At 41.6% G+C, this 16,874-nt stretch overlaps 3 protein-coding genes across 3 annotated transcripts; 1 reads left to right on the top strand and 2 right to left on the bottom strand.

The window, feature by feature from the left end:
- Positions 1-13: 13 nt before the first annotated feature.
- Positions 14-16,842, bottom strand: LOC120629500 (DNA polymerase nu-like). The gene is given in 13 exon segments (XM_039898445.1): positions 14-551; positions 1,300-1,428; positions 2,221-2,394; positions 3,379-3,533; positions 5,179-5,334; positions 5,629-5,757; positions 11,023-11,153; positions 12,159-12,400; positions 13,310-13,544; positions 13,760-13,883; positions 13,959-14,075; positions 14,627-15,560; positions 16,815-16,842. Coding segments are annotated over 13 exon segments (2,682 nt in total). The 3' UTR covers positions 14-423.
- LOC120629129 lies at positions 6,379-8,448 on the top strand. The gene is made up of 2 exons (XM_039897921.1): positions 6,379-6,993; positions 7,659-8,448. The coding sequence occupies exons 1-2, from the start codon at positions 6,547-6,549 to the stop codon at positions 8,397-8,399; spliced, it is 1,188 nt and encodes a 395-aa protein (XP_039753855.1). The 5' UTR covers positions 6,379-6,546; the 3' UTR covers positions 8,400-8,448.
- On the bottom strand, positions 8,552-10,214 carry LOC120629131. Its single transcript, XM_039897922.1, has 2 exons — positions 9,735-10,214; positions 8,552-9,085 (listed from the first exon to the last, which is right to left on the bottom strand). The coding sequence occupies exons 1-2, from the start codon at positions 10,083-10,085 to the stop codon at positions 8,606-8,608; spliced, it is 831 nt and encodes a 276-aa protein (XP_039753856.1). The 5' UTR covers positions 10,086-10,214; the 3' UTR covers positions 8,552-8,605.
- Positions 16,843-16,874: the final 32 nt, after the last annotated feature.

Genomic DNA, 16,874 nt, shown 5'->3' on the forward strand with positions numbered 1-16,874 from the left:
TCCTTAAAGCAATCATGCGATACATAACGACCTTTCAGTTACTAAAAACATATTAATGAGTAATCTCTATTTTTAGAGAAAATTTACAATCTCTGTAGGAGAGATGTCAAAGTTTACGTGTCTAAGATGTCAGTGCCATGGAGAAACGCTCAGGTTAGGATAAAGTAAGTTCTAACGAACACAACACGACACTGACTTCTATTATACTAATAGAGGACAGTGTCTCTAAAACTAAATTGACAGCTCTAAAAATAGTTTTATCTTACCACCCACTAAAAATGAAATGAAACTACTAGTGGTAGTGTAGTGTACAATAAGAGTGTATTTTTATATTTGTATTATTTATTTTTTGTACAAATGAATGGTAAATGTTACAATTTAATAAAATAGTGCAGTAATACTTAGTATATAGATGTGACTATATTATTGTGGGAGGGTGGGCAGAAATGGCTCCATTTCTCCCCAGTTAGGGCCACTGTACATCTCCACAGGGAAAGCTTGAGACATGCCGAGTAATTTCCCGCAGTTTTCCATGGCTTCTTTGATGATAACTGAAAAGTTTTACTGATTACAAGAAAGAATCGCCTTCGAAAGAATGCGTAATTACCTTATTTTAATTTTTTTTTTAAATTGTTTGACATTAAATTTACTGTTACAATTTATTTCTCAAATCGTATGCAGGTAACATTATCATCAACCTAAATAATGGCACAAGTCTAATTTAGACCTATCGTGGACTGGCGGATTAATTTAAAAATAAAGTAAACTAAATTGACAAGTTTTACAGTCCATGCTTCATGCTTCTTGGCTTATACGCCAGCTAGTGACAAATATCATTAGGATTATTTATTTCCAATATTTTGAAACGGATCAATTGTGAATATAGCAAAGTGAATAAAAATTTAAATTGCAAAGTTTTTTGAAAATCTCTAAGTATACTTGTTCATTTATTACTTTTGTAATAAATAAATTATCAATAAATTTTCTGACGATTTCTACATTCTATAATATTCAATGAGAAGGTTATATTGACACGTGCTGCTTGAATTTTCTCCTCTCAATTGTTCTACTTAACAAATGAAAATATTTATAAAATGTGAAAGTGATATTAATGAATTTTAAATAGAATATGAAATGAAATAGTGAATAGTCCTAGGAACATCTTTCGCCAAAAAATTTCGTTGTACTTCAATCGCGCGTTAAGGTTGCACGCACACACTTTTTTGAATGTACTTTTTGTGGTGTGCAACATTCATTCATGCATTCATTCATCCATTCTGCAACGGAGTGTGTGTTCACCCGCGGCGGCGTGGAGTTGCTGGCGCGGCAGCTCCCACAGCAGCTCGTCGTGTATCTGCAGCAGCAGCGGTGCCCGCAGGCGCTCGGCCGCGCGCGCCATGGCCAGCTTGCACAGGTCCGCCGCCGTGCCTGGCGCCGCGCCCGGTGCGACAAGCTCTAGCATTAAGGCGCTCGCAACTACTGCGTTAAGGCTTGATATACTTCTGGTATGGGTGTCAACTCTAGCTAAACTTAACTGAACTTTTCTTTTTTTGTTCCAATAGGTACGAGGTAGCTTTGACTGCAATCACGTCTAAGATGGCAACGGGCTAACCTGTAGCTTTATGTATAGTTTGGAAGAACTTGAGCATTAAAACAATAAAATAAATTTGAATTCTCGAACTTCGGAGGAAAATGAATCTTATTGACTTTATGTTAAAGCTAAAGTTTGCCTTAGCACGGGCTTTAACAGAAATTATAGTAGTAAGTAGAGCTTTTGTCACAGAGCTCGTCCGGGGAAATAGGTAGGTACTTTCGCGATGCTTATTTCGGCGTGGTTTCATTTCAGGCACTCTAGGCTTAACACCTACGCTTCACATTGATGTACACAGAGCGGTAAGTTGCAGGACGTGCTTCTTTGCATGCCCGAAGTGTTGCTCTGTTTATAGGCAATGGATTTCCACTTACTTAGTGGCTGGTGGGCCACCTGCTTCGTCAGTCAATTATTACTATAAAAATAAAACGTTTGTAAAACAAATCACACGTAGGTACGGCATTTGCGACTACAAAACGAGTGACATAAAGTCTATTTTACTTTGACTAAACAGAGTTTAATAGTCGAAAATGGCTCCTCGATTGCAAGCAAGCAAATCTAGTAGGTACTTTCCAGCCAACAGAACCTAGAAGCTATCTAAGGGAAATAACAAAGGTCGCTTCGGTAACCTTGTATAATGAAGTTCACCGCCTGGCGCTCGGCGCGGGCCCTGGCGCGGAAGTCCCCGCTGCGGATCTGGGGGAAGTCCCTGGCGCGGCCGCTGGCGCAGGCCAGGCGCCCGCCCCCCCGCGCGCCCCGCGCCGCCACCGCCCGCCCGAAGCGCCGCAGCGCCGGGAACGCGCCTGCCGACCCACTCGCCTGAGTGTTGCCGCTGGACAGGGAGCTGTCCCTTTGCGTTTATCTCCAAGGGATTGGCGCTGTACGTGGGACAACCCCTCCTCTCCTTTACGAGGCGACTTAGAGAATAAACTGAGAGCGAGTGGCAGCGTCCTCTGTGCTAGTATTATCATTTACTGCGATCACCAACTCGTGGGCCAGATAGGTGATTATAGGCAAACCATCCTTTGAAGGCCTTTAATTCAGCTGAGTTGTTATAGGATGACGAGGGACACTAACATACGAGTGTCCAAAGATGTAAAGTTTGAAGTTTGGCGTTAGTCTAGTTGTTAAGACTGAGCACGCACCACACACACACAGAAAAACATTTTGAGGAACGAGCATGCCTAAGAGATCACTATAATGTTCTCAGAGGCGTGTGGATTCCACCAATCCGCACTGGACCAGCGTGGTGGACGACGGCCTAAAACCATCTCACGTGTGGAAGATCCGTGTCCTGCAATAGGCCTGTAATGGGTTGGTACGAAGATGATATTATTTCCCTTTGTGCGCCAATGCTCTGAGATGATCTATTATTTGGTAGTGTTTTAGTAGTATTCGATACCTATGCATATATTTACTAAGTAGTTCATCGTAATAAAAATGAGACTAAAAATAAAGTGCACCGCCAAGCAAACGTCGGGTTGGCTGGTGACATCTAAACGGCGTAATACTTTTGGAATATATACATCCGATTTTAGTGGTTGATTTAATACCTGAAATAAATAACATTCAATAGTATCCGCCCGTTTCATCAAAGACGGAAAAATGTTTAATTCGTGCCATCGGAAACGCCTACGGATATTATCATATATATCAGCAATGTTACTAATAAGTAGAGATCGGATACTCCGTATCAGGTCACTCGCGGTTCTGATATACACGGACGAATGTCTCCTGCCACAAGCCGTATGGCGCGAGTGCGGTGGGTTTGTGCGGCGCCACTCAACTGTTGAAGCTGGCCAGCGCGGCGAGCACCTCGTCGTAGCCGAGGCCGAGCTGCAGTGCGAGCGAGCGCGCGCCCGCGCCGTACAGCCCGCCGTACACGAGGCGCTTGGTGCGCTCGCGCTGCGCCGCCGACACCGCGCCCGCCGGCCGGCGCAGCCTGCGGGGGCCGGCGACTGGTTGCAAGAGGAACTGCGCAGGGTGAGCCACTAATACGTCCTACGAATTGCCGGCCCGCGAGCCTGTAGTCACACCGGCAACCACGCCCTTCAGATGGAACACAGCGGTAGTCATTCCCCGAGAGTTCTGTCACAAAAACCTCTAATACCTACTACAAAAACTTTAATCTGTGCGCTCTAACGCTCCTCTGCACTTTGGCTAACCTATAGATATGCAGTGCCGGATTTATATTTTTTATGAGTGTAGGCCACTTTATTTGCGCCGCCGCATGTAGTCACGGAATGAATAGGTTCGACACCTTAGTGTCGGTTTTTAACAACAATAAAATGACAACTATAAAATATCAAGCAAAAGTTAAGGAAAACTACGAATGAGTATAATGACATTTATTTTTAATACCACATACCATGAGCTTCAATCACACATTGTATTATATGTGCGCCCACACGCGGCACTGCACGTGGTGGAGCCCGCCCCCCCTCCCCACTCACCAGTCGGCCGCCAGCTCGCGGAACAGGTCGGGGCTGGCCAGCGCGGCCAGCAGGCGCCGGTCGTCCGCCAGGTGCGCCCACACGCGGCACTGCACGTGGTGGAGCCCGCCCCCCCTCCCCACTCACCAGTCGGCCGCCAGCTCGCGGAACAGGTCGGGGCTGGCCAGCGCGGCCAGCAGGCGCCGGTCGTCCGCCAGGTGCGCCCACACGCGGCACTCCACGTGGTGGAGCCCGCCCCCCCTCCCCACTCACCAGTCGGCCGCCAGCTCGCGGAACAGGTCGGGGCTGGCCAGCGCGGCCAGCAGGCGCCGGTCGTCCGCCAGGTGCGCCCACACGCGGCACTGCACGTGGTGGAGCCCGCCCCCCCTCCCCACTCACCAGTCGGCCGCCAGCTCGCGGAACAGGTCGGGGCTGGCCAGCGCGGCCAGCAGGCGCCGGTCGTCCGCCAGGTGCGCCCACACGCGGCACTGCACGTGGTGGAGCCCGCCCCCCCTCCCCACTCACCAGTCGGCCGCCAGCTCGCGGAACAGGTCGGGGCTGGCCAGCGCGGCCAGCAGGCGCCGGTCGTCCGCCAGGTGCGCCCACACGCGGCACTGCACGTGGTGGAGCCCGCCCCCCCTCCCCACTCACCAGTCGGCCGCCAGCTCGCGGAACAGGTCGGGGCTGGCCAGCGCGGCCAGCAGGCGCCGGTCGTCCGCCAGGTGCGCCCACACGCGGCACTGCACGTGGTGGAGCCCGCCCCCCCTCCCCACTCACCAGTCGGCCGCCAGCTCGCGGAACAGGTCGGGGCTGGCCAGCGCGGCCAGCAGGCGCCGGTCGTCCGCCAGGTGCGCCCACACGCGGCACTGCACGTGGTGGAGCCCGCCCCCCCTCCCCACTCACCAGTCGGCCGCCAGCTCGCGGAACAGGTCGGGGCTGGCCAGCGCGGCCAGCAGGCGCCGGTCGTCCGCCAGGTGCGCCCACACGCGGCACTGCACGTGGTGGAGCCCGCCCCCCCTCCCCACTCACCAGTCGGCCGCCAGCTCGCGGAACAGGTCGGGGCTGGCCAGCGCGGCCAGCAGGCGCCGGTCGTCCGCCAGGTGCGCCCACACGCGGCACTGCACGTGGTGGAGCCCGCCCCCCCTCCCCACTCACCAGTCGGCCGCCAGCTCGCGGAACAGGTCGGGGCTGGCCAGCGCGGCCAGCAGGCGCCGGTCGTCCGCCAGGTGCGCCCACACGCGGCACTCCACGTGCTTGAAGTCGGCGGCCAGCAGCGAGTGGCCGGCGCGCGCCACGTACACGCTGCGAAAGCTGAGCGTGGGGCTCGGGGAACCTGCGGACAGTCGCCTACAATGCATATTTATGACATAGCAGCAATCATGGTTGATTTGCTGCCATTTTTAAGAGTTCAGTTCTTGGTCTCTGAAAATCTTCATCAGATCTATATGCGAACCATGTTACGATCAGTGGTTATTGTAAACAGTAATGCACACCGGGGTTTCCTACGTAACGTCAAACTGCAAGCGCAAGTAAAATTTATTTCCATAACAAGTACATTTATTTAATATTTTACTTTGTAAGCTAACTGCATGAGTACCTTTAGGCTTTAAACATTATTGCTTACCTTTATTGTCATCGTTGGGGAATAAGATCAGATTGAAGGGCATTTTGGGAATAGCTTGCAGGTTCGGGTTGTTGGAGGCGATGCGACCCGTGGCCGCCGCCGTCTGGTCCCTAACCATAAGCAATATGAAGATTTTAACATTACCAAGGTTTTACCAGAAGGCTCTGGTAACTTGCTATAACAACATGATAGAAAGAAAGACCGCCTTAGGTTGATAGACAAATTTCGGGACATTGACGTGTTCTTTGCATGCCCTGCGAAGTATTGCTCTGTTTAAAGGCTATGGTTCCGTTGCCATAAGGTGGGCCATCTGCTGGGTCAATTATTAGGTACTAAATAAAAAACTACTTCCTCTTTTTCATTCGCTCTGAAAAGATCAGAAACCCTGTCGGCTTCCATCTTCCCTGATATCTTGTATAAGCGTTAGTACGTATGTCAATTTTGGCGTGCCACAAGGGAGCATTTTTGTTATGTACATAAATGACATACATGCTAATGTCGGTGTCAGCGAAATAATTTGCCACGCGGATAAAACAGCAATTATCGACGAAGGTTAAAATTGGCTACAGGTATTTGAAAAAGCTGAAACGGGAATGAGACTTTTATCTGTCTTACAATCTGCTTACGCTGAACAAATCAAAAACCACTAGAAACACTACTCTCTGTTTACTTTGCCTTTAGAACGAGCGCAAAGGTCAGGATTCAAAACAATTTTAAAGAAGCCTAATGGCGCATCCACACATGCCGCCGGCTTATGCCGCCGGGTTTGCCGCCGACTTTCAGACCGCCTTGCCGCTGACTTTGCCGCCGGCTTTACCGGCGGCCTGCAGTCGCGGTTGCAATTTACGCAGTAGTGTTGTGACTTTCGTTGAAATTAGTCGTGTACGTAGAATCGAAAGATGTTGGACTATGATATAGTTGCGTGTATCGCAAGTGTAGTGTTGTATGTCATTATTCATAAAAAGAACCGCAAAATCAAACGAAGATATTGGGTCAGACCAAGTCTTCGAAATAGGCCTAATGTGTCCCCGATACTTGAAGATTTTAGAAGGGACGACATAAACCGAAGAAATATTCGTTCGAAATTTAACACTTTTCTAAGGATCTCTAGTGAAGAATTTGAAATATTACTGAATTTAACTGGACCCATGATATCAAAAACTGACACCCGCTGGAGAAATGCTGTGTCAGCTTCCGATCGACTAGCAATTACTTTGAGATACCTGGCTACAGGAGACTCTTATTTTTCACTCGGTACACTGTTTAAAGTGTCTCCACAAGTTATTTCTTTAATAATTCTAGATGTTTGTCAAACTTTGGTGTCTACATTATCCAATTATTTAAGGGTAAGTACAAAATATCCGTAACACATTAGGTAGTTAGAAACTGAACACCTACATTAGAAAACAAAACAGACCACATACATTCACACAGTTACGGCATGTACAAGACACAATTATAATATTTGATTTTATACTGTAGGGGAGAGTGCAATGGGTAACAGTGAATCAACTTTTTTGTAGAGCTAAATATTGCCACAATTTAACACTTTTAGAATGTGTTTTTATAATAAAGCCTGAGCAAAATCAATAAGGTACACACTGCCATAGCAATCTTAGGGCTACCTTTCTCAGGTTTATAGATATGACTATTTTTTTAAAGAAAGGATTTCCCTTTCTTTAAAAAAAATAGTCATATCTGATGACGCCATGTGACTTTTGATTCATATTAAATACTTTTTACAAACTGCAGCATTACATTTTTAAAACTTCAAAATATTTTGCTTTCATACTTACTTTTCCGTCGCACCCCGGTAGCGAGTCAAGGGCAATACAAAATAGAACGTAAAATGCTATATCGTGTAAATGTGCGCATTATATAGGCCGCGTTCGATCCACTGTACCCCTTGATCCACCGTTACCCACTCTCCCCTACCTGGAACTTCACACACATTTTACATACATATAACTAGAACTAAACACACAAATATCACAAACAATTTTTTTTACAGATGCCGAATACACATGGAGAATGGCTATCAGTGGCTCGAAGTTTCATGCAGAAATGGAATGTACCTAATTGCGTAGGTGCCCTCGATGGGAAACATATACGTATACTATGTCCAACTAATAGCGGTTCTGAGTTTTTTAATTATAAGTCATATTTCAGTATTGTTTTGCTAGCTTTAATCGATGCCAATTATAACTTTTTATACGTAGACATTGGATGTCAGGGCAGAATATCTGATGGTGGAGTTCTACGAAATTCAACTTTATTTGATATGATACGAGATGGAACTTTAAGTCTGCCACAAGCGATTCCATTACAAGGGAGAAATACACCTGTACCTTTTTATTTCATCGGTGACGATGCTTTCCCCATCTCACAGAATATAATAAAACCGTTTTCTGGATATCATGCAAAAGGATCACCTGAGAGGGTTTTTAATTATAGACTTAGTCGCGGGCGCATGGTTGTAGAAGACGCGTTTGGCATTTTATCTAATAAATTCAGAATTTTGCATTCACGCATTGGTTTACAAAATGAGAAAGCAAAAATTGTCGTGATGGCTTGTGTGCATCTGCATAATTTTATGAAGAGAAATGAAAGAACTACTGATGGAGTTTTGAACGAAATGCAACAAAATATACCGCAGATCGCTCTAAATGTAGAACCAAGTGTAATTAGAAATGAGCTAAAATGTTATTTTCTATCGGAACAAGGTCAGCTTCCTTGGCAATATCAAATATAATGTTTGAAAGAAATAAAATATGATTATTCAAATAATTGTTTTATTTAGGAATCAGAAACATGTATCAATAATTTTAAGCTTTTATTAAAATAAAATAATTTAACCGAAAATATAAACATTTATTTTAGTTTTAAGTAAAGGCATTGCGTTTTTCGTCATTTTAATATGTAACCTTATTTTAATCTATTACACTATTTTCGGTTAAATTATTTGGTTAAATTATTTTCCAAGACTTGTAACAGACTGTCACTTGTATTGACATCTGGGCTATTTTGCATTTCATAGTCTGATTGAACAGAGTAAGAGCGCGAAGTTGAGGGCGACGGTGACATTGCTAACGTTGTAGGTTGGCCGGTGAAGTATCCTGGACGAACATTTTGATAACGAAGAGGCTGAGTAGTATTACTAGTATCAAAATTCATCGAACCCATTCTCATTTCTGCTTCATAGATAATATTCTGGATTTGATGTTGTACTGTACACATCGTGTAATGATCCATCTTCCTCAACTTGCTACTTATATAGTCTGCAAATATAGCAGCATCATCGCGTTGCCTTGCATTAGACGTGATCTCCCTCAGTAATTGCAAAGCTTCATCAACTTCAGGTTCTCTCTCTATATTTCGCTTTCGTGAAGTCCTTGTCGAAGGTAGCGTAGTCTGGGGAGTGATATTATCTTGAGAAGACTGAAAATAAAAAGGAAATCTTATAAATAATTGCAAACAAGCTTCAATACTATATTTTGAATATATCCTATCAGTATGTAAATATTAAATAAAAACCATACTAATATATACTAATATTATAAATGCGAAAGTGTGTTTGTTGGTTTGTCCTTGAATCACGCCGCAACAGAGCTACGGATCGACATGATTTTTTGCATGGGGATAGTTAAGGTCCTGGAGAGTGACATAGGCTACTTTTTATCCCGGAAAATCAAAGAGTTCCCAAGGGATTTTAAAAACTTAATCCACGCGAACGAAGTCGCGGGCATCAGCTAGTTGGCCATATATCACGTCCTCAAGTATTGCAAATGTCTCACCAGTAACCCTGTACACTCTTCACGAGCGCTTATTCCCGAATACTTCGCTTTCGGTAAGTGTTATGCCGACTACATAAGGTCAAAAACGAGAGTATGCTCGCCCGCGCTCCGTGGTATTATGTATTGTTACCGGGTTGTAGGTAGTAGGTATCTAAAATATTAATACGCGAAGCAAAAACTTTGTACCTACCCCTATTAACGAAAATATTGCATAATGAAATATGTATTTTAAATTTATTATGGTCGACCAACTAGTCTACTTAGGTAATTATAAGAATTTGATGGGTACTTACACTAGGTGTGTGGCTGTTCAGAGTCGGTACCGGTGCATTCTTGTCATTAAGAAATGATAACGCCTTATAAGCAAACCATTTCGGCAATTGAACATCATCCCGTCCAGATCCACTCCTTTTAGATTCTTCAAATTTGCGTTTTTCTCGAAAATAATGGCTAGATAAATTCTTCAGTTTTCTCTCAATTTCTGTTGATGCTATGTTGAACACAGAAGCAATATCCCTAACAGCATCGTTTCTTTTGTTGCGATTCTTGAAATCCATATGCCTTGGGTTCCACAATAGTTCATTTTCTTGATACTTTTCTATTAATAAAAGTACAGCACTATCATCCCAGTTAAATTCTGTCATTTTGTTATTTAAATGAATACGACAACACTACCACTCCGTATCGAAGCCGCAAGCAAACTGCCGCCGGCACCAAAAGCCGCGCGTGCCGCAGGTAAAAGATGCATGAGCCGGCGGCATGGCCGGCGGCCCGGCCGCCGGCCATGCCGCCGGCCGTGCCGCCGGGCATGTGTGGATGCGCCATTATAGATAGCCAACCGTCAAGCTATATCAGGAAAGCAGAGTCCTTAGTGTGCGTCAGCTCCAACACTGCTCCGTAAAAGTGGCATAAGCAAAAAATTGTTTCCTGGTTTGCTACCTTTAAGCTATGATTCAACAGAAAAACTTTTCTTGTGTCTAGCATAATATCTACATCAGTAAAAAGTTACTAGAAAATGTTACTTTATCAATAATTAGCTTGTATTGTACGCATTTTTTAATCGACTGTTATTCGAGTGACGACATAAACTTAAGCTGTTAAATTGTAAATAGGCACCGGTGCACCACGGTGGCAAAGCGCGGATAGGGAATCTTCACACCCCCTTGAGAACATTATGGAGAACTCTCAGCCATACAGGTTTCCTCACGATGTGAGCGTTTAAACAAGCCTTTAATTGCTAGAAATACACATTATATTACAAAGCAGTAATAGCCCAGTGGGTAAAATTATGACTTAACTTTCGGGGGGCCGAGTTGGAATCCCAGCACACATCTAACTATTAAAAGTTATGCGCGTTTAAGCAATTAAAATATCACTTGCTTCAACGGTGAAGGAAATTATCGTGAGGAAACCTGCATGCCTGAGAGTTCTCCTTACTGTTCTCAAAGGTATGTGGAAGACTACGGCCTTTGAGGAGACCCGAGCCGTGGGCCGGTAATGTGTTGATATGATGATGACACTTTATATTGAAGTCATATTAAGGTTGTCATGGTAAGGTTAGGAGTTTCTGAAATAGCATACCAAGTAGGTCTAACGACCCCGTCTCGCACGTGCTGGGCAATCCCCGCCAGGAAGGTGGCGTGCGCCTTGTGCAGGTGTCGGTATTCCACAACCAGCCGCGGCAGCGCGTGCGCCGCGCCCAGCGAGCGCAGCTGTGCAGATCGCGTGAACGTTAACTACGGTTTGTGTGCTATCGAAAGAGCGAAGCTAGCACCCACGGCCAGGGTGTATCACTTATTGGAAATTGGTTTTCCAACAAATGCATGTAGGTAGAACATAGGTCCAGAAGGTACCGACTGATATGCACATGTTTCAGCTGTCACTTGATGGAATTTCATGTGGATTCCACTCGCAAACTGAGAACACTTCGCAAGACGCGTGAACCCTTTGCGAAGTGTTCAGTGTTCGAAGTGCTCAGGTTTTAAGTTATTATCATTATGATGTGTTAGTTGTAATAACCGGAACTTTCCGCTCTTAGATCTCGAAAGGTATTGATTTCATATGTTACTATCGTAAGCTCACTGATAAAAGGCCTAAATTATAAAATAAGTCAGTAATATTTTTTTGCACTGTCAAAAATATACATATACAAAGTTTAGGTATAAAAATATTTGATCGTCAATAGAACATGCTCTTTCTCTTACAGCTTACTGTTTAATTTGATTGTATAATAGTATTCTGGACGGCCGACAGGCGCAGTGGGCATCGACCCTGGTTTCTGAGTCCAAGGCCGTGGGTTCGATTCCCACAACTGGAAAATCTTCGTGTGATGAACATAAGTGTTTTTCAGTGTCTGGGTGTTTATCTATAGTATGTATAGACAAACACCCAGGCACTGTATATATAAATAGGTACATTATAAGTATATTATATAGTATATTATAAGTATTTATGTATTTAATTCATAAAAATATTCATCATCTTAGTACCCATAACAAAAGCTACGCTTACTTTAGGGCTAGATGGCGATGTGTGTAGTATATTTATTTTTATTTATTCTAGTATATTGTTAGGCATATTGTATATAATTTACTTGTTTCTTGCTAGATTTATATAAACTATAGAAAGTCACAATCAGCATTGATTAAGTTTATATATTAATAGTACGAAGAATTAAAATTGCTATTTCCGAACGTAAATTCTGTAATGGATCTTACCATTGCCTCTGAAGTTGATTTAGCTCCTTTACAAATGGTCTCTCGTATCTTAATATTCGAGGTGGTGTCGAGCTTCAACTCGTCGTAGATCAAGGCTCGCACCTGGACCGCTGAGTTGATTTGGAATACCCTTCCGGCTGCTTTGTGACACTGGCCCTCAATTTCTTTCATACGGGCCAGTAAAAGATCTTCCATTGACTTTAATTTGGTCATGTCCACGGATATACCTCGATATTCCATACCTACCGTAGTCATAAAGAGCATATACAAATAGCATCAAGTAAGCTGAAAACCGTGCAAAGGTACCGTGTAGGTCAGACAGGCTGCAATTCCTTGATATCAAACTGGTGGAATCTCAGCAATAGATGCAGATGCAAATCCTTTTAGCTTTTACACGATTTATGTTACAAAAAAGGACGCGTATAGTCATTTACCGTATGAAGTGCTTCACACTTAAGGAATCAATAATAAGACATATTTATTTATTTATTTCTTTCTTTCTTTGCTAATTTGGGTTATTAGACAGGTCTTTAACCAAATTCCGCCTAACTGCAAGCAAGTCATGTTGGTATAATAGTTAAAATCATGTCAAATTAATGTCACACCTTATCTATGAGATTAATTAAGAAATATCTTAAATTCTCGCTTAAATTGACAAAATTCGCGCATCTCAATTATGTGTTTAGGTAATTATATATAAGTGGAGTGGGGCAGAAAAACCTCTTTGAAAAAACAGCTGTTTTGCTTTACGGGATGCGTCGTTTATGCATACCTACCTCTTTTACTGCTACAGTTTTCAAATAAATCCAAGTTTACTTTAACAAACATTATAGTCTCATAAATGTTCATACATGGCAATGTCATAATGTTATATTTCTTAAAATACGGCTTACAACTATCAGTATTATTAAGTTTAAATATTGCTCTTATGCATTTCTTTTAGGAATATATCATAGGGATTCCGCGTCGACGCTGTTACGAATCAAACTTTGTTTATTTAACCTAATGCAGATAAAGGCGGAGTGTGCTTGCCCTAATATGCCTATTTACTCTGGAGTTTAAGGTTGACAAACATATTATAGGCAGGAGTACACTTTTTCTAGAGCTAGTTTAATACAGGAAAAATTCAAACACGCGATACGAAAGATTACCTGCGATTACAGGTACAATCCTCATCTCAATGTCAGCAAAAACCTTCCAAAGCCCTTGTTCTAGGAGTAAACATTTCAGCTTGCTTGAGCATTCCTTCAGAAGCGTCATGTACCAGGCTACCTTCTGAAGAGCGCAATCAGTGGCGATGGTAAATTGGGCACTGAAGCCCAGTAACTCTTGCATTTGAGAAAAATTCTCTGGTGGCTCATCAGGTCGTATAAGGCTGGAGCCGATCTGCATCATTTTAATTGTTGAAATGATGGAAGACAAAAAAATTACCAGTAATAGTAAACGTTCATTCTTAATATTTCTCAATAATGATGAACTGATTTGATTCAAACAATAAATAGATGATTTCTCGTCGCAAGTTACTTTATAGTTATTATTTCATAAGTTAGGTCTAAGGCTTGTTAGCTAGTTCAAGATCAAAAATATAACTTAGTTTTTACCTTCGTATCGATAATATTAAGACTTTCTGGAAACAAGCCATATTGACTCATGAAGTGCACCAAAACACTCTTAGCATCAAAACTAATTAAAGTATTGGCTGATAAAATTCGACCCAAAGCATCCCTGAAACAAATCCATCACACTGATTCTTACTAACAAAAACATAAGGACTTAAATAAAATAACAAAACTTACTTACATGATTCCATCTACATGACCTTCTATATAATAGTATGTATCTTGAAAACCAAACATGATACCTTCTGGTGGACAAGTTTCGTCAGTTTGTTGTCTGTTGAGCTGGCAAAAACCATTGCTGCGTATAAAATAAAAACTTATCAAAACACTAGATATTAGAGAATAATTGTCTCAGAAGAAATCTTATTCACTTCACTTCTTCAGCGAAAGAGACGAAGAAGAAGTAGAGTTTTTACTTTAAAGGTCTAAACTATGTAACAGTTAAGTACAAACTACAATCATATGTAAAAACTATCTCATTCCCTTCATTCCAAGCCTGAACCACTTCAAGATGAACTTTTTCCATTTTAGTTTGCGTTGAAATTGTTCAAGGAGATCGCAAACGAAAGGATTTGGTGATATGATGTTCCAAAAAACTTTCAAATGAAGAATAGGCCATAAAAGTTAGAAAACAATGGATTATACATTAATTCCAAGGTCCAATTACATCGCACCGCTGTTCGCTGCGATGAAATCGGACCTTAGAATTTATCAGCCCTAGCCTTTCATTCATATAACAACATAAATAATTTTATTTAAAAATCAGAAAAACAGTTATAATTTCGCTTTACGTATTTATTCGTATGGCTGCGTGTATCTTCAAATACGAGTGTATAAAATGTAGCTCACCTATAAACCAAAATCATTGCACCTTCATCTGCATCAATCTTCTCTAATTCACTTTGAATTGCGCTAATATCAATCAGACTATTTATAATGACTACGTTGTAATTTATATCTTTCACGGGTATGTTTGATTTTACCGGGGCCACGAATTTTTTAGCTTTAGGTTTTTTCTCTTTTACTAACTTAACATCTGATTCGTTTATTGTTTCAGAAGGAATATTAGGTTCTTTTAGTGAACCAAATAATTTCTTAGGGTTTGCTTTTTTCTCATTAAAAACTCCACTTTTAAGTTCTAGCTTACACTTGTTGACTGTATTGTCATTTATAGGTTCGGATCTATTATTGTTTCTATCCGGAGAAATTTTATGATCATTTTCGTTATTTACTACCAAGTCGTTAAACTTAGGTTTCTTATATTTCATAACTCCATCTTTATTAGCAAGTTGTGCTTGTATACACCTTTTTTTCTTCCTTTCTTTATTAAACATAATTCTACTTTGAGATTTACAACCATTTTCTTGGTTTTGGTGACTATCAATGGATTCTTTGTCCACACTAGTAATAGTATTTATATCATTTAACCAGTTGTTAACAGTTGTTGTGTATTTTGCTTTACGAAAGTTTAGTTTCTCGTTGTTTTTATTAGGTAAGATTGTTTTTTTTATTTGTGGCTTAGCAAGGTTTTTTTTGAGGTTTTCATTGCTATTGAATATTTCTATGCGAGATTCCTTATAAGGTGAAATGTCTTTTTGGGTATTATTTTTAGCACAATATTGTATTGTATCGGGGTCGAACATATTATTCCAGGATATATTTTCAGATGGTTCATTTATTACAGTAGGAGGTATATTTTCTTTATCATTTGAATATTGTTGCATTAACTGTGAATTATCATAGTTGGGAACATTTCCATTGCAAACATTTTCAGTTGTTACGACTGCGTTATTAAAAGGTATTTTTAATAAATCTTTGGATGAAGAAATTAGTGATAGTTCATTCGTATAAGTATTTCGGTTTGTAGGAATCAACTCAGAGGTTGTGATGTCGACACTGGTCTCGAAAATGTCATTGAATACTGGCAAAGTTCCCGAATTTCCACAACTATTGAAACTAAAAAAAAATTAAATTACTAGAAATTAAGAAAAAAAATTATTATCACTGTACAAACATACCTCAAAACTAGTTTGTTCCGACATCGAGAATGCGTAGGTTGATTTAAAATTGGCTTTAAACTATTGACAGTTTTTCTTTCTAAAATAAATTATATTGGTTACAATATCATTCTTATTAAAGGTCAGTATAGACTTTTAGGGATAAAAAACTTCAAAACTTGGACAACGGTACTAATATTATAATGTGTGTTTGTTTGTTTATTATGATCCGCTGCACCGATTTAAACGATTTTATAGCACACATAGAGATAGCTATCGTGGAGAAGGACATAGAATACGTTTTCATAGTCATAATTTTTAACAACTGGCCCGCTACACGGCAAGGGTCTCCTGTCAGAATGAGAAGGGCTAAGGCCGTAGTCCACTTTTATGGCCAAGTGTAGATTGGTGAACTTCACACGCATTAGAGAACTCCATGGATAACTCTCACGCATGCAGGATTCCACACGCTTAAAGAAAGTGATCTTTTAATTGTTTAAATTAAAAACCTGGGACCAGGGTTCGAACTCATTTCCCACGAAAGGGTACCCCAGTAGGCTATCACCGCTTCCAGGATACGCCTTATTATCACCAAAAAATTTGAAGTTGTAGGCTAGTTTATAATACTAATAACTAAGTAAGTGGTTACCTACGCACCTTTATTAACATTCATTAAAGCAGACATCACTTTTCTACCATAAGGAGATAGATAGCGTTCATACTGAAGTTTAATTTGTTGATCACCAGTACACTTAGTTCCTTTGTCCATTTTCGTTTCATTTAATCATATAAGACAATTGAATAACGGCGGTTCTATTTCGCTTGAAACTTTCGAATGAAGTGTTTGAAATTCCCACGTTCAGCTTTACGGAGGCGGATATATCTATGGTTTACACCTATGAGGATAAAAAGCTGTTTATGTGGCTTGTACAGAACGGAGTGTTTATATCCTCTTTGAATATGAGCTGACTTTTTAATGCAGTTGATTCAGAGAATTTTAACAATTAGCAATAGGAATTTAATTTTAGTGACTGCCTTACCGAGCAGCCTTAGGCGACTGCACCCCATTTTTCAAAAAAAATGTATCATGAATTCTGTGC

This window comes from Pararge aegeria, chromosome 14 (genome assembly GCF_905163445.1).
Source record: "Pararge aegeria chromosome 14, ilParAegt1.1, whole genome shotgun sequence".
In the NCBI taxonomy this organism is placed as follows: Eukaryota; Metazoa; Arthropoda; class Insecta; order Lepidoptera; family Nymphalidae; genus Pararge; species Pararge aegeria.